We start from the raw sequence: 23,549 nt of genomic DNA, 5'->3' as shown, positions 1-23,549 counted from the left end.
AACGGTCAGGAATAGCCATCCTGTCCTCCTGACCCCGGGAAAACCAACTTCTGTTTGGAAGGAGCACAGGGTGGTGCCTGGCCTTTGGAGTCAGGAAGAACCAGGCTTAAGTAATAGAACTGCCTGACCTCCAGCTTGTCACTTCAGCTCCCAGGTCCGTTCTTGACTTGGGTTGACTGGGTGGGGCACATAAGAAGCTGCGTTCATTCTTTCTTGCCCATCAGGCATCCTGTGCTTTCAGGGTGCTGGGCGCTGTTTCAGGTCCCGGTACACAGCACAGAGGGAAGAGAGTGCCTGATGGCATGGTGATTGGTCTTAGTGGGGACAGCTAGACACTAAACCAGGAGTTCTGTCACGCCAGTTGGTGATAAATTCACTTGAAGAAATTTCCACTTCCAGGCAAGGTAGAACAGATGCACCTGTCCCCATGCCCTATACTAAGGACAGTTAAAATCCCTGTATATTTCCCTGGATATTACACATACGTATATAACTACGTACGTAAATGTATATATATATCAAACACTAAAAGGTGGAGAGAAGAAGGCAGACCAGTTAGGGACCTTGGGACCTGAGGAATGACATGACAGGAGTTCCCTGGATTTTCTTTCTGCCTCATATATCTGTGACTGTGTGCTGGAGAAGCCAGCAACATGAAACACCAAAAGGCACAGACAAAAAACAACGACAAGCCCAACAAGCTGGCCCTCAGCCAAAATAGGTAGGCAAGAGGAAGAAATAAAATGTATCCAAATTGGAAAGGAAGAAGCTAAATTGTCCCTGTTTACAGATGACATGATCTTAAAGAAAACCCTAAAGATTCCACCAACAAGCTGTTAAAATAAATGAAATCAGTAAAGTTGCAGGATATAAAACTAACATACAACAATCTGTAGCATTTCTATACCCTAACAAATCAAGAAAACAATCTCATTTACAATAGCTACAAAAAATACTTGCGAATAAATCTAACCAAGGAAGTGAAAGATCTGTATGCTGAAAACTATAAAACATTTGTGAAAGAAATTGAAGATACAAATAATTAGAAAGTTATCCCATATCTGAGATCAGGTGCCAAAAAAAAAAAGACATCCCATGTTCATGAATTGGAAGAATTAATATTGTTAAACTGTCCATACAACCTCAATCTACAGATTTAATGCAATCCCTATCAAAATTTCATTGACATTTTTCACCGAAATAAATAAAATAATCCTAAAATTCGTATGAGGGAGTAACACCCGCTCCACAGTGGCCAAAGCACTGTCAGGTGCCACACGCAGCCTGTAGGGACATGTGAACTGCAGTACTGGCCCCACCTAAAGTACCGTAGAGGCCCAAGAGACATGAGCCAGGGCCATTTTAACTGTCAGTAATGGCCACAAAGACCCTTAAATAGCCAAAGCAATCTTAAGCTAAGAGCAAAGCTGGAGACAATATACTACCTAACTTCAAAATATACTACAAAGCTATAATAATCAAAACAGCATGGGATTGGCATAAAAACAAACAGACCAAAGGAACAGAATAGAGAGCCCAGAAGTGAATCCATGCATTTACAGTCAACTGATTTTTGACAGAAATGCCAAGAAACACAATGGAGAAACGATAGTCTCTTCAATAAATGATGTTGGGGCCAGGTGCAGTGGCTCATGCTTATAATCCTAGCACTTTGGGATGCCGAGGTGGAAGGACCACTTAAGGCCTTCCTCCAGGCTCCGGAAGAGACCTCCTCCATGATCCCTTGTTTAAGGGGAAGCTTCCTCAGGACCTCACTGTGGAGGCTGAAGGTGGCCACCCCTCCAGGAACTTATGCCCCAGGCACTGAATTCCAGCTGCCTAAGTCTGTGTGCATGCGTCTGTGTTTGTGTGCATGTCTGCATGTCTATGTATCTGTGTGTGTGCATGTCTGCATGTCTATGTGTCTGTGTGTCTGTGTGTTTGCATGCATGTCTGTGTGTCTGTGTGGTCTATGTGTCTGTCTGTGCACTTCTGTATGTCTTTCTCTGTGCATTTTTGCATGTGTCTCCGTGTGTCTCTGTGCATGTCTGTCTATATGTGTGTGTCTTTGTATCTGTGTCTGTGTGTGTCTGCGTGCATGTCTTTCTGTGTCTGTCTGTCTGTCTGTGTCTCTGTGTGTCTGTGTATGTAATGGTGCGTCTCTGTGGCAGGAAGAGGTGTGTGCGATTGTGTGTCTGTGTCTTTGTCTGTGTGTGTAATGGTGTGTCTCTGTGGAAGGGAGGGGGTGTGATGGTGTGTCTGTGTGTGTCTTTCTGTGTGTATGTATGTAATGGTGTGTCTCTGTGGCAGGGAGGGGGTGTGTGTGATTTTGTGTTTGTGTGTGTCTGTGTATGTAATGGTGTGTCTCTGTGGCGGGGGTGTGTGTGATTGTGTATCTGTGTATGTAACAGTGTGTCTCTGTGGTGGGGAGGGAATGTGTGTGATTGTGTCCATGTGTGTCTTTCTGTGTGTGTGTGTAATGGTTTGTCTCTGTGGCAGGGAGGGGGTGTGTGTGATTGTGTGTCTGTGTCTTTCTGTGTGTATGTATGTAATGGTGTGTCTCTGTGGTGGGGAGGGGTATGTGTGATTGTGTGTCTGTGTGTGTCTGTGTATGTAATGGTATGTCTCTGTGGCGGGGAGGGGGGTGTGTGATTTTGTGTCTGTGTGTGTCTTTCTGTGTGTCTCTGTGGCGGGGAGGGAATGTGTGTGATTTTGTGTCTGTGTGTGTCTTTCTGTGTGTCTCTGTGGCGAGGAAGGGGTGTGTGTGATTTGAGGTGGGGGTGAGACCTAGGCTTCAGTTACTCGCAACAGGACAGACAAAGGAAGTACCATTTAACCGTTCCGCTAAAACCAAGGGCAGGAGGGGGACGGGGCTGCCGGCAGCCCTCCCAGAGCCCCTGGCAGCTGCTCACGGGTTCCGGACCGCCTGGTGGTTCTTGGGCACCGCCGCGAACCTCAGCTTCCTCAGGACCGCAGGCCAGCCCAGCAGCTGCTGGTCCCACAGGTACTCGGGGGAGAGCACCTTGGTGGGTTTGTGGCGCAGCAGGTACTTGTTCAGGTGGCTCTCGTCGTGCCACACGGCCTCGATGCCGTTGGCCTGGTCGACCATCATTGCCTAGTGGCAGGCCCTGGTGAGCCGCTGCACCTCCTGCACCGACCCCCCGAAGAACCCCCCCAAGTAGTAGAAATCACCCTCGTCCTTGGGGATGTAGGCCTGGGACTGGGGCCGGCGCTCGTAGGTGAAGGCCTCCCGGCTGCTTCCGTAGAAGGCGGGGTGCAGGGTGCCGAACAGTGGAGTCAGGATCTCCACGCCCACGTGGTCACGGAACTCCATGTCCACGTCCACGCACACCAGGTAATCCACCTCGCTGAGGAAGCGCCGCTCGCAGAAGTCGCTGATCATCTCCATGCGGCGCATGGACACGTCCTGCCAGCGCTTATAGGCGCGCACCCCAAGCACCGACAGCTGCCGACCGGTCCCCAGCGCCACGCGCGGCACCGCAGCCGGCTGGTCGGTGAAGACGTAGTAGTGGACCCGGTGGCCCACCATGAAATGCTTCTCCGCCGTCTCGAGGAACAGCTTCAGGAAGGCCACGTATCTGCAAGGCAGGCGAACAGGGGCTGGGGGAGCAGCCAGCCGCGTGCCCCTGGGCTGCAGGAGGCCCGCCCTGCGTGCACCCACCAGCGGCCGTTGGAAGGCTCAGAGCAGCAGATGCACCACATTCTCCTGCCCTGTCCTGAGCGAGTCCTCGGGCTCCGACTCGCTTCATCCTCTTCTCAGCGATGGAGGGACCACCAGCACCCGCTCTTAGTAAGGAGGGCCGAGGGCAGGCGTCTGGAGGCTGGTAGCAGGCCGCAGGCTGGCGCCCGCTTACTCTCCCTCAGCCTGCCCTGAGCCATGCCTCCCCATGCAGCTGCCACTCTTACGGCCGGGCCGGCCACCTGCCCCCTCGTTATAAGCTGGGCCTGAGGCCCCCACACGCCGACCTCTGCACCCTAGAGCTTCCCCCTCCCAGGCTTGAACTGCACGTATTCCTAAGAGTAGGTCATTCCTGGACTCCCCACTGGATCAGGAACCAGGCCTACCATGTGGGGGAAGGGAAGAAGGTGAACCCTGAAATAATAGGGGTGAGCAAGGGTTTGTTGAGGCCGCAAACCCCGAGTCCATGGTAGACCCTCTAGGCCCAAGTCAGGTGCCTCCCCCACCCCAGGACATTTTCTCCAACTGCCTCAGATGGCAGGTCCCTCCTTGAGGTTCCCCAGGGCCACCACCGTGGGGATGGGGGATCTCCCATCATTCAGCAAGTGTGCCCCTGAGGCCCCGAGTTTATGGAACAGGCATCGTGGCTGCTTTGCCCCAGCTGGCTCATTGGCAAACCACTCACAAAGGGTTTTACGGACCCGGCGAGCCCACGTGAGCTCAGTAAGATGCTGCGTGAATGAACTTTCCCATCTACCCTCTGGGAGGACAAGGCTGGCCGCCGCCCCACTCTGTCTTGAACACAAGGGGAGACCTCAGTGTCTGTGGTCACTTGTCACTGCCTGGGTCTCTGCCCTCAGCCACCTCATTGACTTACTTTTTGATGGCAAACACCTCACTGACTTACTTTTTGATGGCAAACACCTCACTGACTTACTTTTTGATGGCAAACACAGTTAACCCGATGGTGGTGTTCTGGAGCCTGAACTGCTCGTTGAGGATGTCGATGTTGAACGTGCCCTCCCAGACAATGGGAGCCAGCCAAGGGGTCACGACAAGGACGTCCTTCCTACTGCACATGGAGAGAGACGTGGGGTCACATGGAACTGGCAGGGTGCCACCCACATGCGCCTCTGGCACACGGCCATCCCCACTTGGAAACTCCACTCAGCTTCCGCCTCCTCTGACCACCCTTCCAGAGGCAGCCACCCTTCCCCAGGAAACCAGCCAGAGGCAAATGCGACTCCAACTGGGCAAATCATTCCCAGCCCTCCCTCAACATTGGACCTGCCGCAACACAGAGGAAGCTGAGCTTTGCTGGCAGACATAGGAACCACCCCTCCCCCGCACCCTCCCCCCGCTGCCCCTCCCCAGGAAGGAGGTACCTATTAGGCCTTTGCAGGGGCTTTGGTGAGCAAAGGGACAGGAAACAAGAGACACAAGTCAAAGAAAGCAAAGGGAAAGAGGACAGCCATGTGGGCCTCCGAATTCAGATGTCAGGAGAACCTGAGAGGAGGGAATGGCAAAGCAGCCCCAACTGAGATTTACATCAAGGAAACCGCCCTCTAATACCATCAGAACAGCCCCTTGAGCTGCGTTCAGTCTCAGCTTCAGTAACTTTACTCACCAGGGTGTCAGCACCTTTGGCTGGGGGTAGACCATCCTGCAAGCACAAAGCGCCGTCACGTGAGTTTGCGTGGAAAGCGTGGGATGCAGGTAAGCAGGGGGTGTGCACAGCTGCTGAACCGTGACTGGGCCTCAACCCTCCCGCCAAGGCCACACTCTCGGGCTGGAATCGCTGTGGCTGCCCGGGGGCTGTGTCAGCTCATAATCCCAGGACCTCGGGGAAGGGCCGGAGCTCAGAGTCTCTGGTTCAGCGCTTGTAAACTGGCAAGAGGGACCAAGTGACCTCAGGGGCCACTGCTTTCCACTTAAGGCTGGGAGGGATGTAAGGGGTTGTGTCTTAATTCACTGTGGGCAGACAGGAGGCTGGGTGTGTGGCCTCTGTCCTTCGTTGTTCCCAGGGAAAAGCCCTAAGATGTGCAGACTGCCCCACCTGGGCCCGAAGCCTGCTGGGCCTCCTTGTGGGCTGGTGGCTTCCAGAGCCCGGCCTCCTCTCTGAGAAGTGGGGGGAGTAACACCTGCTCCATGGTGGCACGAAGCACTGTCAGGTGCCACACGCAGCCTGTGGGGACGTGTGGGCCACAGTGCTGTCCCCACCTAAAGTACTGTAGAGGGCCAGGAGACATGAGCCAGGGCCATTTCAACTGTCAGTAATGGCCACAATTTGAATGTCCAAGATGGCCTTTGAAAGCAGGGAGTCAGCAGAAAACAGGAAGGAAATTCTGACACTTGGTACAACCTGGATGGACTGTGAGGACATCACGCTCAGTGATTTCAGCCCGTTATAAAAAGACAGTTACCGTTGATTCCACTTATAAAAGGAAGTTCGAGTAGTCAGACTCGTAAGAACAGACCATGGAATGGTGAGCTGGGGCAGGGGAAACGGGGTTGTTATTTTATGGGGACACAGCTTCAGTTTTGCAAGATGAAAAGAGTTCTAGAGATGGATGGTGGTGATGGCTGCACAGCGATGTGAATGGACTGAACACTCCAAAATGACTAAGATGGCAAATTTTATGTTAAGTGTATTTTACCACAATTTAAAAAAAAAATCAAAAGCAGTGTGGCCAGCTTGGCATTGATTGCCTAGTCTTTCTCGTCAGCACTGATACAGGCCCACATCCTGGGAAGCAGGCCCCCAAGGCCCCAGACAGAACAGACCAGCTTGTCATCCTCTTTAAAAGCCAATTTGAAGGCCAGGTGCAGGGGCTCACGCCTGTAATCCCAGCACTTTGGGAGGCTGAGGCAGGCGGATCATTTGAAGTCAGGAGTTCAAGACTAGTCTGGCCAATGTGGTGAAATGCTGTCTCTGCTAAAAATACAAAAATTAGCCAGGTGTGGTGGTGGGCGCCTGTAATCCCAGTTACTCGGGAGGCTGAGGCAGGAGAATCACTTGAGCGCGGGAGACAGAGGTTGCAGTGGGCAGAGATGGTGCCACTGCACTCCAGCCTGGGCAACAGAGTGAGACTCCATCACACACACATACACAAAAGCCAGCAACATGTAGCTGGTCAAAATTGAAGCTCCAGTTCCATCATGCTCTCTGAGTAGCTGCAGGACGAGGGCCAAGTCAGGGCAGAGACTGGGGAACGAACAGCCTCCACCCTCGGAGCCACAGGAGGAAAGAGGACCTGCCCCAGCTCCCACATGCTTCTCTCCACACGCACACATGTGCCAGGGCTGCAGGACAATTCTGTGACATGGGAGGCACTGACATTATACCTTGGCAATGAGACACGCTGCAGACCGTCTGGTTCCCTAAAAGCCGTGCTGCAGAATAAGAACACAGGAGATGAAGTTTATTCCAGGAGCAGGATTTAGGGCACAAGTGCATGGAAGCCAGCTGAGGGTCCCAGTGGAAGGGACATAGTGTCAGCCCTGGAGTGTGGAGCAGAGTCCACCAGAAATAGTCACAGAACAGCCATCACTGTGGCGATGGGCCTGGCATGGGCCCATGTGCCAGACCCTGTAACGGCCAACACTGCAGTCTGAGGTCTATGTTCGTGGAGCCTCACAGCCCACACATTCACCAGACATATCAAAGCCAAGGCCGGGCAGAGTGGAGTTTCAGAACATGTCTGCAAACCGTGAGGCCCCCTCCCATCAACAGATGGGGTCTGATATTCTGTGTTTCTAAGAAATAAAATGCAGCAGAAGTGATGCTGGGTGACTTGTGAAGCCAGGCCCTAAAAGGCGATCTGGTTTCTGTCTCATCTTTTTTGGGATGTTGGTCTTGGAGCCTCCCAACAAAGCTGAGCAGGAGCCCAGGCCCCGGAGAGAGGCCCTAAGTAGGTGTCTCAGCTGAGAGCCAGCATCAACTGCCGGAGACACAGGGCAGTCTTTGCAATGACCCCAGCCACCGTCTGCCAATGCCTGCTGAGGCCCCAAAGTGAACCACCCAGCTGAGCCCAGTCCGCCCCAGGAGGCCCAGGGAAAGATAGTAATCAATGATTGTGATTGCTTTCCATGGATGGGGTGGTGTGTTCTGCAGCCATGGATCACTGACACAAGTGGAAATTAGCAGACACGGCAGGGGAGAGACAAGAGTGGTCCCAGCAGAGGCCATAGCAGAGGCAAAGGCCTGGAGTCATGACAGCACGGCAGGTGGATGAGTGACAAGCCACTTTGGCTGGAGCATAGAGGGCGAGGGCAAAGGAGGGAGAGATGAGGCTGGAGAGGTCAGGAAGGCGGGATCAGACCATGAAGAGCCTCCTACCTTATATTCTGGAAAGATCACTCCAGCTGCTGTGAGGAGAAGGGGGACAGGGCTGACGGGGATGGGGAGACAAGTCTGAGGCTGTCACAGAGATGAGGGCAGCCCCACCAGACCCCTGGAGCAGGACATTGAAGGCAGAGAGGCCAGTGGGCATGCGAGCTGCTGAAGAGCAGGGCTGGCAGGATTTGGGAACCCAGTGTAGGGGTGAGGGCAAAGGGAGAATTGAGGATGGCTGGTGGAAGGTGACTCGGGAGGCGGGGTGAGGGCAGGGAGCAGAGACCGTGTGTGGTAACTCTGAGTAAGCCTGGAGTTGGGGACTGGAGGTCAGAAGGGAGGTCAAGGCTGACTCCAGAGATGTGGAGGCAGACGTATCCAGGTGACCCTTCAAGGCCACAGAGTTGACCACGTCTATGCTGGGCAGAGCATCGAGAGGGGGCCTAGGCCTACCCATGTGTATGCCCAGAAGAGGGAGTGGGAGTTCCCAGAGTGGGACCCCAGCCCACAGCCAGCACCCCGGCCAGCATGGACGCTCCACCTGCCCTTCCCTGCACTCACCAGAACCCCCGTTCCAGGCTTCCTGGCATTAGGCTTCTGGGGCTTAGGACCCCGTAACTGCAGGAAGGAATTGTGCCAAGACTCAGGACACAGAACCAAGACTGCCTGTTCATCCCTTCCTCCAAAAAGCGCATGGTGTGGCCAGCAGCATGAGCACAAGAGTTCCTGGTGAAGCTGCAAGGCCTCGAGGCAGGCAGGGCAAGTTCTCAGCAAAGCTCAGGCGCCTCGCCACGTCCCACACTGGGAGGTGGGTAGGACGGTGGTCCCTGGGATATTGCTCATGTATGGGCACCTGCAGGAGCGGCGGAGCCCCACCCCGCGCCACCCGTGCGTTGGTCAGTGTAGTCCCTAAGGCCACCTCAGGCAGTGTTTCCAGGCCGTATCCACAGAAACCCCAGTAGAGCGGGCAGGTGACTTCATTCTGTGGTTCTGGGGCCTTCTGTGTCTGGAAGTGACTAACAGCTTGGGTCCCAGATTTGCCTTCCCCATCGCCAGCCACACAACTCTGGGCAAGAGGCTTGCTCTCCCAGCCCCAGACTCCCCACTCAGGAAAATTTTAAATGGGAGGGAGATGAGCCCGTTGCCCAGGTGAGGCTTAAATAAGGGAGCAAGTAAACACACCCTCCACCAGAGCTGGACGCGGGCAGCAACTGTCCTTAGGACCCTGATGACTGTAATATTTGGGGGACTCAGGGGGGCCCCATGGGTCTGATTGGCTGCTGTGGCCACTTCTCCCCAAACCAGGCCAGCCTTGATGGTCAAGTGTGTCTTACCCAAACAAGACCAAGACCAGCATCATTAAGAAAAGGATCATAGGTAGAAATGTGTAGCATTTTGGTTTTCCTGGAAAACAGGAGTGGAAAAATCAGATTACTCACCTTCCTTCTCTCACCTGCCCCACTTTACCTGTCCTGTCTTGTGATTCAAGCCCCACGCCCTGTGACGGGCCTTCACCTGCCAAGACAGTCCCTCTGCCCCACAGGTGATGCTTTGAGCCTTACCTGAGCATCTCCAAACCCAGTCCAGATCCAGCCCTCCTCCCACTCAGAGAAAAGGGAGGCAGTCTGCTCCTCCCAGCTCATCAGCCCGACTGCTCCTGCAGACTCTGAGAGTCACCCCAGCTTCCCAATGACCTCCTTCCACTCAGCACCCCCTTCCCCTGGGAGACCGGAACGAACCACACTGAAATGGCACCTCGAGGTCACCGTTGAATCCACCGAGGGAGGCCAGGACAGCCTCATGGCCAGGCTGAGCCAGGAGCCCAGACCAGTTCCTGCCAGTGAGGGGAGCCACCAACTTCCCCTAGTATCTCCCTGCCCTCTCAGAGGCTCCTGCCCTGGAAACAATCATTGTCTTTCTTTTAAGGTGATTTTTATGTATATTAAAGTCATGTACAGTAGTTCCCCCTTATCCACGCCTTTGCTTGCCAGAGTTTCTGTTACCCATGCTCAACCAAAGCCCAATAATAGGTGAGTACAGTACAGTAAAATATTTTGAGGACAGGTCTGGTGGCTCGTGCCTATAATCCCAGGACTTTGGGAGGCTGAGCCAGGAGAATTGCTGGAAGCCAGGAGTTCTAGACCAGCCTGGGCAACATAGTGAGAACTCATTTCTGTGAAAAAAAAAAAAAAATTAGCGGGGCATAGTGGTGCACACCTCGGGTCCCAGGAGGCTGAGGTGGACTAGGAGGTGAAGGTTGCAGTGAGCCATGACTGCACCACTGCGCTCCCGCCTGGGTAGCAGAGTGATTGCTTTAAAAATAAACAAAATAGCCGGGTGTGGTGGCTCAAGCCTGTAATTCCAGCACTTTGGGAGGCCGAGACGGGCGGATCACGAGGTCAGGAGATCGAGACCATCCTGGCTAACACGGTGAAGCCCTGCCTCTACTAAAAAATACAAAAAAACTAGCCGGGCGAGGTGGCGGGTGCCTGTAGTCCCAGCTACTCGGGAGGCTGAGGCAGGAGAATGGCGTAAACCCGGGAGGCGGAGCTTGCAGTGAGCCGAGATCTCGCCACTGCACTCCAGCCTGGGCGACAGAGCGAGACACTGTCTCAAAAAATAAAATAAAATAAAATAAAATAAATAAATAAATAAATAAATAAAACAACAAAACCCCCACAAACTAAGATATATATACATATTTTTTTAGAGAGAGACCACATTCACATAACCTTTATTACAGTATATTGTTTTCGTTTTTGAGACAGAGTTTCGCTCTTGTTTCCCAGGCTGGAGTGCAAAGGGGCAACTGCGGCTCACTATGGCCTCCGCCTCCGGGGTTCAAGCAATTCTCCTCCCTGAGTCTCCCAAGTAGCTGGGTTTATAGGCATCCACCACCACGCCTGGCTAATTTTTTGTATTTTTAGTAGAGATGGGTTTTACCATGTTGGCCAGGGTGGTCTCGAACTCCTGACTTCAAGTGATCCACCTGCCTCGGACAGTATATTGTTATAATTGTTCTATTTTATTATTAATTATGGTTGTTAATCCCACCCTGTGCTTAATTTCTCGGAACGTATCCCCCGCAGTAAGAGGGGACTTCTGTTTTCACAAGGGCAAGCCTGAAGGGCGTCTATCTCCCGGCCCAGTTCCTATTCCTTCCCCTGAAATCAGTCCCTTTCAATTAATTCATCTGTTACTTCTTATCTTATAATACTTGTGTGTATTTACCTCCACCTTTCTAAATCCTGTGACCATGAAACAATTTATCTCGAATAGCTTCCTGAAACAGAAACGTGGGAGGCAACATTTGAACTTTACATGTCCTAAATGATTTTTACCATTTTTGTAGTTGGTAGATTGTTTGGCTGTAGGGAAATCTCAGTGGAAATAATTTTCCTTCAATTTGGCAAAAATGGTTCCATTTTTAAAAACTTTAAAAATCAATTTCATTTGAGGGAGAACTTACATCCAATGAAATGTACCCACTTTAGGTATACGGTTTTGATGAGTTTCACACAATGTAGGTACACGTGTAATCAGCACCCCAAACAACATATACACATTTTCATCACCCCAGTAAGGTCTCTCCTGACCCCGGCAACCACAGATCTGATTTCCTGGCGTCTCCCATAAACAGAATCGTCTGACGCATGCTCTTTTATGTCTGGCTGTATCACACGGCATGCTGTTTTGAAGATTTACCTATATTGTCACGTGTATCAATTGTTCATTCTTTTTTATTGCCGAGAAGCACGCCACTGTTAATCCGCCACAATTCATTTATCCTGTCTCTTATTGACAGACACTTCGATTTTTTCACTGTTTGGGGCCACTAGCAATAACGCTTCTGTAAACACCCATGTGCAGGTTATTTGTGGACCTGTGTTTTTACTTCCCTTGAATAAATACGAAGGAGTGGAAAAGATGGGTCACATGGTAAGTATATGTTTAACTTTGTAAGAAACTGCCAAACTGTGTTCCAAAGTGGTGACTGAATTTTCCATTCCCACCAGGAATGTATGAGAGCCATGGGTGCTCCACTTTCTTGCCAACACTTAATGGTCACTCTTTTATGCTTTAGCCATGCTAATGGATGAGTAGTGGTATCTAATTGTGGCCAATGACTAATTGTGGTCAATCATCTTTTCATGTATTTATTGGCCATTTGTTTGTTTCTTATGAAGCCTGTCCAAGTCTTTAGCTCATTTTATTAGTATTTATTTATTTACTTATATATATTTTTGGGGGACACGGTCCCACTCCAGTTGCCCAGGTTAGAGTGTGGTGGCACGATCATGGCTCACTGCAGCCTCAACTTCCTGGGCTCAGGTGATCCTCCCACCTCAGCCTTTTTAGTAGCTGGGACTACAGGCATGCACCACACCTAGCTAATTTTTTGTGATTTTGGTAGAGATAGGGTTTCACCATGTTGCCCAGGCTGGTCTTGGGAACTCCTGGACTTAAGCGATCCACCCCTCAGCCTTCCAATGTGCTGGGATTCCAGGCATAAGCCACCTCCCCCAGCCCTTTATTTTTATTTTTTTTAGAGATGTCACCCGGACTGGAGTACAGTGGCACGATCACAGCTCACTGCAACCTCGAATTCCTGGGCTTAAGCAATCTTTCCCCCTCAGCCTCCTGTTAGGTGGGACTATAGACATGCACCAACATGCCCGGCTAATTATTTTACTTTTTGTAGACACTGGGTCTCATTATAAATTGTTTCTCTTTTTATTATTGAGCAGTAGAATTTATTTCTGTATTTTGGATACAAGTCCTTTGCCAAATACAAATATTACAAATATTTTCTCGCCAGCCACAGAAAGACAGATACTGCATGTTCTCACTTATCTGTAGTATCGAAACATCAAAACAATTAAACTCATGGAGATAGAGAATAGAAGGATTGTTCGCAGAGACTTGGAAGGGTAGTGGCAGGGGTGGGAAGGTATGTAGGGATGGTTAACGGGTACAAAAAAATAGAAAGAATGAATAAGACCTAGGGAGACTATAGTCAATAATAATTTAATTGTACATTTTAAAATAACTAAACGAGAGGTCGGGCACAGTGGCTCACACCTGTAATCTCAGCACTTTGGGAGGCAGAGGCAGGTGGATCATCTGAGGTCAGGAGTTCAAGACCGGCCTGGCCAACATGGTGAAATCTCATCTCTCCTAAAAATACAAAAACTAAGGCCAGGCGTGGTGGCTCATGCCTGTAATCCCAGCACTTTGGGAGGCCAAGGCAGGTGGATCACAAGGTCAGGCATTCGAGTCTAGCCTGACCGACATGGTAAAACCCTCGCCTCTACTAAAAATACAAAAAATTAGTCAGGCGTGGTGGCGCTTGCCTGTAATCCCAGCTACTTGGGAGTCTAAGGCAGGAGAATCTCTTGAACCTGGGAGACGGAGGTTGCAGTGAGCCAAAATTACGCCACTATACTCCAGCCTGGGCGACAGAGCAAGACTCCATCTCAAAAAAATGAGAAAAAAAGTTTAAAAATACAAAAACTAGCTGGGCGTGGTGGTGGGCACCTATAGTCCCAGCTACTCAGGAAGCTGAGGCAGGAGAATCGCTTGAACCTGGGAGACGGAGGTTGCAGTGAGTTGAGATGGCGCCACTGCACTCCAGGTTGGGTGACAGAGCGAGACTCCGTCTCAAAAAAAAAAAAAAAAGAATAAAAATAACTAAAAGTAAGTATAATTGAATGTTTGTAACACAAAGGATAATTGCTCAAGGGGATGGATACCAGTTCTCCTTGATGTGAATTTTCCGTTGTATGAACCAAAATATCTCATGGACCCCATAAATGTGTACACTTACTATGAACCCATAAAAATGGAAAACAAAATACTTCTTAGGAAACAAATATTTTCTCTCAGTCTGTGGCTTATTTGTTCATTTTTCCTTAATTTTTCTTTTGAAGGGAAGTGTTAATTTTGATAAACTCTAATTTATCCTTATGAAAATGAAACCATTTTTAGGGTTTGAGCTTTTTTTGCCTCATCTATTAAATTTTTGCCTACTCCAAGTTCATGAATATTTTCACTTATTTTCTTCAGAATTCCATAATTTTCGTGTATGGTGTGAAAGGCTAAAGTCCCTTTCTTCCCCCAATGGATATCCAGTCATTTTAGCCATTTGAATTGAAAATACTTTCCTTTCTCCATCACATTACCTTACCACCCTTGTCAAAAAGCAACTATTTAAAAATCAATTGACTATATCTGTATGGGTCTGTTTCTAAACTCTGCATTCTATTCCATTGATCTATGTGTCTATCCTAATATCAACCTATTTGGATTACTGTAGCCGTGTAATCCACCTTGAAATCCAGCCTGGAAGGTAAGTCTTCCAACTTTGCTTTTCATTTTCTAATTGTTTTGACTATTCGGAGACCTTTGCATTTCTATATAAATTTTAGAATCAGCTGTCAACTTTACAGAAATTTATTCTGGAGTTTTAACCGAGATTACGTGGACTCTGTAGATCCATCTGGGGAGAAGTGACCGTTTAGCAATGTAAGTCTTCCAATCCATGAGCATGATATATTTCTGCATTTATCTATGTCTTCTTTAATTTTTGTCAGCAATATTTTGCAGCTTCGTGTTTTTTTTATGACTTTTTTTTTTTTTTTTTGTCAGGGTCTCACTGTGTAGCCCAGGCTGGAGTGCACTGCAATCTCTGCCTCCTGGGCGCAAGTCATCCTCTCACCTCAGCCTCCTGAGTAGCTGGGGCTACAGGTGCATGCCATCATGCCCAGCTAATTTTTTTCTTTCCTTTTTTTTTTTTTTTTTTTGTAGAGACAGGGTCTCACTATGTTGCCCAGGCTGGTCTCAAACTTCTGGGCTCAAGTGATCTGGCCACCTTGGCCTCCCAAAGTGCTGGGATTACAGGCATGCGCCATGGTGCCTGGTTTGTATTGCTGTTTTAACTGTATAGGCATTTCTCCTAATTTGGTAAATTATTCTCTAAGTATTTCATGTGTTATGATGCTACTGTAAATGGTATTTAAAATTTTTCATGGTTCAATTGATTGTGGCAAGTATTACAGAAAAATAATTGATTTATTCTTGTTTTTCTTTCTTTTTTTTAGATGGAGTCTTGCACTGTTGCCCAGTCTGGAGTGCAGTGGTGTGATCCCCAGCCACTGCAACCTCTGCCTCCTGGGTTCAAGCAATTCTCATGCCTCAGCCTCCCAAGTAGATGGGATTACAGGCATGCACCACCACACTCAACTTTTTTTTTTTTTTTTTTTTTTTTTGCATTTTTGTAAAGATGAAGTCTTGCCACGTGGGCCAGGCTGGTCTCGAATTCCTGGCTTCAAGTGATCTGCCCACCTCGGCCTCCCAAAGTGCTGGGATTACAGGCGTGAGCCACCACACCCGGCCTGATTTACTCATTGACTTTGTATCTTGAGACCTTGCTAAGCTGACTTAATTGATGGACTCACAGCATAAACATATATATGACAATAATAGCACAGAGGAGCAAGGAGGCAATGAAGCTATTATATATACCGGAACAAGGAAAGGTCACCAGACAATAACTTGAATATACAGGAAGAAATCAAGAGTAAAGTCAGTGGTAAATATACAGTGTAATATAAAAGACTTGAAAAGTGTTTTTCTCCTTACCTGTCTTACTGAATTGAAAAGAAATAAGATTGTGTGAAACAATAATTATAACACCATGTTGTTGAGTTTATCACATATGTAGATGAACATATATGACAATAATACCACAAACCACAAGCAAGGAGGGAGGAAATGGAGTTGTATTGGAGTCAAGTTTCTGTATTTTACTAAAATTAGTATTAATCTGAAGTAGGTCCCGATAAATTAAAATGCATATTGTAATCCCTGGAGCAAACACTAACAAAATAACTTTAAAGTATACACTTGAAAAAGGGAATTTAAATGGTACACTAGAAAATACTTAATGCAAAAGAAGGAAGTAAAAGATGAACAGAAGAACAAAAAGGCATAAGACGTAGAAGACAAATTGTGACCTGATAATTGGAAATCCAACCACAGCAACAGTAACGTTGAATGTGAATAGAATGAACATGCCAATCAAAAGGCAGAGATCCTTAGACTGGATTTTTTTTTTTAAGCTTTGACTGTATGCTGCCTATGAGAGACATACTTTAGAAACAAAGATACAAATAGGTCAAAACAAAAGGATAGTAGATTTACTATGCAAACAACCATAAGGGAGCTTGAGGAGAAATACTAACATCGGACTAAATAGATTTTTTGTTTTTTTAAGACAGAGTCTCACTCTGTCACCCAGGTTGGAGTGCAGTGGCACGATCTCAGCTGACTGTAACCTCGGCCTCCCAGGTTCAAGCAATTCTTGTGCCTCAGCTTTCCAAGTAGCTGGGATTACAGGCTCATGCCATCACGACTGGCTAATTTTTTTGTATTTTTAGTAGAGATGGGGTTTCACCATGTTTATCAGGCTAGTCTCGAACTCCTGACCTCAGGTGATCCACCTGCCTTGGCCTCCCAAAGTGCTTGGATTACAGGCGTGAGCCACCACATCTGGCCAACTTTGTTAAGATCAAAAATCTTACTAGAGATAAAGAGAAACATTCTGCCATGATATAAAGTCAATACATCAGGAAAATATAACAAGCAGAAATATATACACACCTGCCAATCTAGCCCCAAAATACATGAAGCAAAAACTCACAGAACTTGGGCCGGGCGCGGTGGCTTAAGCCTGTAATTCCAGCACTTTGGGAGGCCGAGACGGGCGGATCACGAGGTCAGGAGATCGAGACCATCCTGGCTAACATGGTGAAACCCCGTCTCCACTAAAAAATACAAAAAAAAACTAGCTGGGCGAGGTGGTGGGCGCCTGTAGTCCCAGCTACTCGGGAGGCTGAGGCAGGAGAATGGCATAAACCAGGGAGGCGGAGCTTGCAGTGAGCTGAGATCCGGCCACTGCACTCCAGCCTGGGCGACAGAGCGAGACTCCATCTCAAAAAAAAAAAAAAAAAAAAAAAAAACAAACCAAAAAAAAAACAAAACTCAGAGAACTGAAGGGTGAAACAGTCAATTCAACCATAATGGTTGGGCAGGGCATGGTGACTCATGCCTCTAATCCCAGCACTTTGGGAGGCCGTGGCGGGTGGGTCATTTGAGCCCAGGATTTCGTGACCAGCCTGAGTAACATGGCAAAACCCTGTCTCTACAAAAAAAAAAAAATACAAAAATCAGCCAGGCATGATGCTGCTTGCCTGTAGGTGCAGCTACTCAGGAGGCTGAGGTGACCTGAGCCTTGTGGGGGGAGGGCCGCAGTGAGCTGTGATCACACCACTGCACTCCGGCCTGGGTAACCAAGTGAGACCCTGTCTCAAAAGAAAATCCAAAAAACACTGATTGGACACCAAAATCCTACCCTACTCTCAATAATGGATAGAATAATTAGAAAATCAGTAGATACAGACGACTTGACATCACTAGACACCAACTGACATCTCTAAAACACTCCACCTGGCAAGAGCAGAAGTCACGTTTTCCTCAAGTGCACATGGAACAGTCTCCAAGGTCAATCATAGGCTGGACCATAAAATAAGTCTTGAGAAATTCTAAAGGACTGATATACACAAGGTTTCTTCACTAACCACAGGGGAATGAAATTAGAAATTAACAAAAGACATTTGGGAAATCTACAAATATGTAGAACTTAACACACTTCTAAATAAGCAATGGGTCAAGGAAGAAAATCAAAATATACTCTGAGCTGAATGAAAATGTAAACATGACATACCAAAATTTATGAGATATAACTAAAGCTGTGTTTCAAGGGAAATTTATAGCTGTAAATGTCTAAATTAGAAAAAAAATCTTAAATCAGCGTGTAAGCTTCCATTGTAAGTAACTACAAAAAGAAATGACAGAACAAATTAAACTCAAAGTGAGAAGAAGGGAAATTAATAAATATTAGAGTAGAAACCAAAGAACTAGAGAACAGAAAGAAAAAGATAAAGTAAAAACAATCAAATATCAATTCTCTGAAAAGATCAACAGAATTGACAAAGATTTAGCTAGATTGACCAGAGAGAGAGAGAACACAAATAACTAAAATCAGGACTAAAAGAGGAGACACCAATTCCAATCTTAAAGAAATTAAAAGGATTTCAAAGAAATACTATGAACAACTGTTTGCCAACAAATTATGCAAATTAGGTAAAATGGACAGATTCTTACACATAAACAAGAAAGCAGTTAGAAGAAAATATAAGATTAAATCTTTGTGACATTGATTAAGATTTCTTAGATATGATGCCAGATGCACAATTAATAAAAGAAAAAGTTAATAAATTGGAATGCATCAAAATGTAAAATTTTGTACTTCAAAACACCAATAAGAAAGTGTTAAGACAAACTTGATGGAGTGAAAATATTTGCAAATCATATATCTGGTGTGTATATATATATATATCTGATACTGTATATTCAGTATATGTAAAGAACTCTCAAAATTGAACAAAGGAAACAACTCAATTTTTAAAAGGCAAAACATTTCAACAGGCATTTCACTTACATATACAAATGGCTAAAAAGCACAAGAAAAGACACTCGCCATCATTTGTCATTGGGGAAATGTAAATCAAAACTATAATGAGATATTACCTTTTACCCACAAGAATGGTATATATTGCTACAGATGTACAGAAAGTGGAACCCTCAGCCAGGTGCAGAGGCTCGCGCCTGTAATCCCAGGACTTTGGGAGGCCAAGGTGGGCAGATCACTTGAGCCCAGGAGTTTGAGAACAGCCTGGGCAACATGGCAAAATCCCATCTCTACAAAAAATATAAAAATTAGCTGGATGTGGTAGTACTCACCTGTAATCCCAGCTACTCAGGAGGCTGAGGTGGGAGGAGCAATTGAGCCCAAGAGATTGAGGCTGCAGTGAGCCAAGATCATGCCATTGCACACCAGCCTGGGTGACAGAGCAAGACCTTGTCTCAAAAAAAGAAAAAAAGAAAAAGAAAATTAGAACCACTATACACTGCTGATGGGAATGTGATGTGGGGCAGTCACTTTGGAAAACAGTTTGCTAGTTTCTTAAAATGTTAAATATTTATTTCCTGTATGACTCAGCAATTCCACTGCTGGGTATCAACCCAAGATAAATGAAAACATATGTCCACACAAAGTCTGGTACATGAATGTTTATAGCAGTGTTGTGCAGTTTAAAATAGCTAAAAAAGGCCGGGGGCGGTGGCTCAAGCCTGTAATTCCAGCACTTTGGGAGGCCGAGGCGGGTGGATCGCGATGTCAGGAGATTGAGACCATCCTGGCTAACACGGTGAAACCCCATCTCTACTAAAAAATACAAAAAACTAGCCGGGGGAGGTGGCGGGTGCCTGTAGTCCCAGCTACTCGGGAGGCTGAGGCAAGAGAATGGCGTAAACCCGGGAGGCAGAGCTTGCAGTGAGCTGAGACCCGGCCACTGCACTCCAGCCTCGGCAACAGAGCGAGACTCCATCTCATAAAAAAAAAAAAAAAAAAAAAAAAGCCAAAAAAGCTGAAAGAGCCAAACTCTCCTTTAACTGATGAATGGATAAACAAAATGTGGTCTACTCGCACAATGGGTTATTTAGCAATAAAAAGGAATTAAATACTGATACATACTACAACATACATGAATCTCAGAAACATTATTCTAAGTGAAGGAAGTCAGGTGCAAAAGACTGTGTAACATAGGACTCCATATGAATTGTCCAGAAAAGGCAAATCTACAGACAGAAAGTGATTGTCTGAGGCCAGGTGGGAATGGGGAATGACTGCAAAGGAGTTCCAGGGAGTTTTGGGGGGCTGGGGATGGAAAAGTTATAAAATTTATTTCACAACTCTGTAAACTAACTGAAAATAATTCATTTGAAACAGGTGAATGTTATGGCATGTCAATGACACATCAATAAAGCTATTTCTTTTAATGGTGCCATCAACCCCAGCCCATTGACCCTAAACTGAAGGAAGACAGATGCTAGATGTGTTCAGTAGGGCTCCATCAAAGTTGATTTTTTGAAGTTGTGGGCACCATTCCAAGTAAGGCCAGGTCAGGTCTTACCAACGCAGGCCTCCATAACAACTGTCTTAGTACTGACTGTGTGGTTAAGGTAAATATTAAAAGCCAGTGCCCTTATACAAAGGCTGAAATGTAACAAAATCCTACCAAGAGTTTTGCCTAGACCTTTCCTGGGCCTTCAAGCATGACAAAATAACAAAGGAATTCTTAACAGGACCCATTTAGGATTAAACACGTTTTATTGGGGGTCTGAAGAAACTCCCCAGGCCTCCACAAATAGGTTTACTGGGGGTCTGAAGGAACTCCCCAAACTCCCACAATTTAGGAGACAACATAAGGGTTTTAGATTAAGTAAATTTACTGAGGATGCAGAGGAAGGTCTTCAGGACTCAGACCTTAGGTATAGATTAAAAGAAGTCAATTACTTATGTCTTTAGATGAATGCACACTTACACATAGACACATAGCTTAGAAGGTATATAAGCTCTGGAAAACAGTAATTTTGAGTTGGTCTGGCGATAATTTCCAGGTCTTATCTTTGTAACTGGTTACAGAAATAAAAACTCTCTTCCTCCCCAGTTCATCTGCATCTCATTATTGGACTGTGAGAAATAGCAGCCCACCCTCAGTTTGGTCCTGGAACAGTTTGATCTCTTCTTGGCCAATCTCCGGTGAAACCCACCAGAATGGAGGAGAGCTGGGACCCGGTGCACTGTCAGCTTCCAAAACTCCTTCACGTGGTCTCAGTCCTCCAGGGATTATGATGGGTGTGAAGGAGCTGGGCATTCTCTAAGGAGTCAGCATACGACACCCAGCTCACCACCCACCAACCGCATCCTCACTGTCATCTCCAAGGCTCTTTCATGTCCTCTTCCTGCCTTTCGGGGGGCCACTCCCTCTGACTCCACCACCCTGCCCTCCTGCCCTCCCCAACAAACCTGACTGATTTCTGGAGCAGGGCCTTCCCCCATGTGAGCTTTTCTCCCTGGCATGCTTGTGCCCTAGATTTCCACACACTGCGTCCCTTGCCATTGGTGTCCCTAGGGGCACCTGCTCACCAGCTCCCGGCTGCAGGCACGTTCTAGCACAGGCCTGCTTGTTCTCATCAGTGTTCAACCAACATTGGTTGGATCACTAAATCAACATGCAGAATGTGGGTAACCTGAGAATGGGCACTCACTTGCCAGGTTTCTCAAAAGACCTAACCTGTTAGTCTTCAAGATGTTTGTCTTGGGTGCGGTCATGGGCCAGACCCAATATCAGAACCCCAGGAGTATGGAGACCAACTGCCGAGTCCCCACTCCTCCAAGGCTCCCTGACATGAGACCAACTAAGACAGCATAACCCATGGGGCAGGACAGGCTCCTGGGGTGGCAGCTGTGTTCATCATCTTGACTGGGTCAAGATGTATCCAGCTGTTCCTTTTATGTGCAGTTTATTGTATACATCTGTTGAAACATATTAAGACAAGAAAAGGGAACAAAAAAAGGAAACAAAGACCACAAAGGAGGGACAGGGAAGAACCCGGAACGCGCTGGCAGCACAGGGAAGAGGCAGGTGTTTGCAGTCAGACCTGAGTTCCAGGTCCCACTCAGCCCTTCCTGCTTGGGACCAGAGCACTGTCCCAGATCTCTCCAAACCTGTTTTCCCATGGGTGAAAGAATGGCTCGGGAAGGATTTACTGTTCTTTCCTGAGAACTCAGCGGTATGGAACACAGTGCTGCCTCACAGTAAACACTGACAAATGGTGAGCATTGTTGAGGGCAGGGCCTCGACCTACCACCACACCCAGTTTTCTTCATGAATTTTCCACTCCTCTGCCTCCCGCACCTCTGGGGCTGCACCTCCCGGGCAGGAGCCCTCACAAACTCAGGCCTCACTGTGCCTTATCCCCCACCTGATTCCAAATCAAAATAAAACATTTCTCTCCCCAAATGTGTACACAGCACTCCTCTAAATTAAAGGGCTGTGTGCTGGCTCTGAGCACCCCACCTGGCTCTCCCTGGCCTTTGGCGCTGGGGTTCACTGGCCTGCAGCCTGCGCCCCATGGCCCTGCGTTCTGCATCCCTCCCTCTGAAGCGATGTCGTTGTCTGGGTAAATACCCAATTCATCTTCTGGCCCCAAGAAAATTAAGGACAGGTGATCCACCCTCGGCCTTCCAAAGTGCTGGGATTACAGACCTGAGTCACCGCTCCCAGCTGCCTAAATAATTTCTTCTTAACTCCTATATCACCTGAGCGCCCGGGGCGCAGTTCCCCAGTCCCGCTTGGGCATTGAACTTGCCCACCTCGCCTTCTCGAGGCGCCTCCGCGTTTACGGTATGGAGGCTGTTCACGGCCAACCCGGGTAGGGCTGGGGGCCAGGCAGGGCAGCCCGGAGCCTCGTCCTCGTCCAGGGTCAGGCGGTCGGTGCTGAAAACAGCAGCTCATGGAAGGCGGGGAGCGGGGAGGGTGGAGCGGAAAGAGGCCGGAGACCGCCACGGCGTCGGGGTATCCCGCCCTCACCGGGACCCGGGGACTAGCCTCCCGGCCAGGCTGCGCCAGCGCGCCCATCTTGCTTTCGGGTCCCAGGCACCCACAGCGCGGCCGCGCCCACCTGCCAGCCGGCTCCCCAGGACCCAGGGTCTCGGAGGCTGGGGTGGCGGCCAGCCTGAAGCCTCGAGGCCCTGAGCGCGCCCCCCGGCCCGGCTGTCGGGTGCACCCCGGATTTCCGGCCTCAGCGGCTCCCTCGCGGGCACCCGGGGCCAAGACCCGCACTCACCAGTCAGCGTCTGCAGCAGCTCCGCCATGGCTCAGCGTCTGGTCTCCGCTGCCGCCTTCCTCCCGGCAGCCCTGGGGCGGGGTGAGCTCGAGGCGCCCCCTCCCGGTCCGCGCCGCCCGCCGCCCGCCGCCCGGACTTGCCGAAGCCGGACTCGGGTGAGGACAGCGAGGCGCGGGAGGCGGCCGGGGGTCCCCAGGGACCCCTGCTAGGAAGGGACGGCGCCTCCTCGCGCGCGCCCCCATGGGACCCGCGCGCCCCTCGCAGCCCTGGTCCCCTGGAGCCCTGTCACTGCATCCCGCCCGGGGCCGAGCCGCTCCGGGTGCCCCTGAAGCCCTGCCCCCGGGGGACCCCTTGACGCCCTGTCCCCGGGGCGGGGGCGACCCCCTGACATCCTGCTCCCCCGGGGGTGCGGGGGAGACGAACCCCTGAAGCTCCAGCCCCAGAACCACCACCCCCGGCTTCCCGGCTCGCACGCGCCGGGCCCTCCAGCCCCGCAGGACCCTGTGCCCCAAGCCCGCGACGCCCCCCCTGAGCAGAGTCGCTCCCCCGGCCCAGGCCTGCGGCCCCACGGAGCTCTGCGCCCCGCACACTGAGGAACCTTCGCGTTCCGGCTGCGATCGAGTCCCCCTCTGGCGCCCGCCCCGGGCCCTGAGGCCCCTTTGCGGACCTCAGTTCCGCGGACTAAGCCCTGCTCCGCCCCGC

General features: G+C 49.1%; 2 protein-coding genes across 6 annotated transcripts in view; one reads left to right on the top strand and one right to left on the bottom strand.

The window, feature by feature from the left end:
* Positions 1-754: 754 nt before the first annotated feature.
* Positions 755-22,887, bottom strand: ABO (ABO, alpha 1-3-N-acetylgalactosaminyltransferase and alpha 1-3-galactosyltransferase). 5 transcript variants are annotated; one of them, XM_077967255.1, is made up of 8 exons: positions 22,683-22,887; positions 18,897-19,013; positions 9,368-9,437; positions 8,595-8,651; positions 7,046-7,093; positions 5,328-5,363; positions 4,638-4,772; positions 755-3,599 (listed from the first exon to the last, which is right to left on the bottom strand). In XM_077967255.1, exons 3-8 carry the CDS (start codon positions 9,406-9,408, stop codon positions 3,116-3,118), a joined length of 801 nt encoding a protein of 266 aa, XP_077823381.1. In that variant the 5' UTR covers positions 9,409-9,437; positions 18,897-19,013; positions 22,683-22,887; the 3' UTR covers positions 755-3,115. The 5 variants fall into 5 exon arrangements, with proteins under 5 accessions (XP_077823381.1, XP_014971940.3, XP_028690482.2 ...); XM_015116454.3 differs by lacking the exon at positions 18,897-19,013 and having other exon boundaries at positions 22,848-22,887; XM_028834649.2 differs by lacking the exon at positions 18,897-19,013 and having other exon boundaries at positions 4,638-4,769; positions 22,848-22,887.
* Positions 15,005-23,549, top strand: part of LOC106993580 (uncharacterized) — a 53,787-nt gene continuing 45,242 nt past the window's right edge. The window contains exons 1-2 of the mRNA XM_077967256.1: positions 15,005-16,343; positions 21,521-23,002. Of these exons, the coding sequence (XP_077823382.1) occupies positions 22,515-23,002 (488 nt within the window). The 5' untranslated portion in view covers positions 15,005-16,343; positions 21,521-22,514. The remainder of the gene's footprint in view (positions 16,344-21,520; positions 23,003-23,549) is intronic.

This window comes from Macaca mulatta, chromosome 15 (genome assembly GCF_049350105.2).
Source record: "Macaca mulatta isolate MMU2019108-1 chromosome 15, T2T-MMU8v2.0, whole genome shotgun sequence".
Lineage (NCBI taxonomy): Eukaryota > Metazoa > Chordata > Mammalia > Primates > Cercopithecidae > Macaca > Macaca mulatta.
This window is presented reverse-complemented; position numbering and strand designations above follow the sequence as displayed.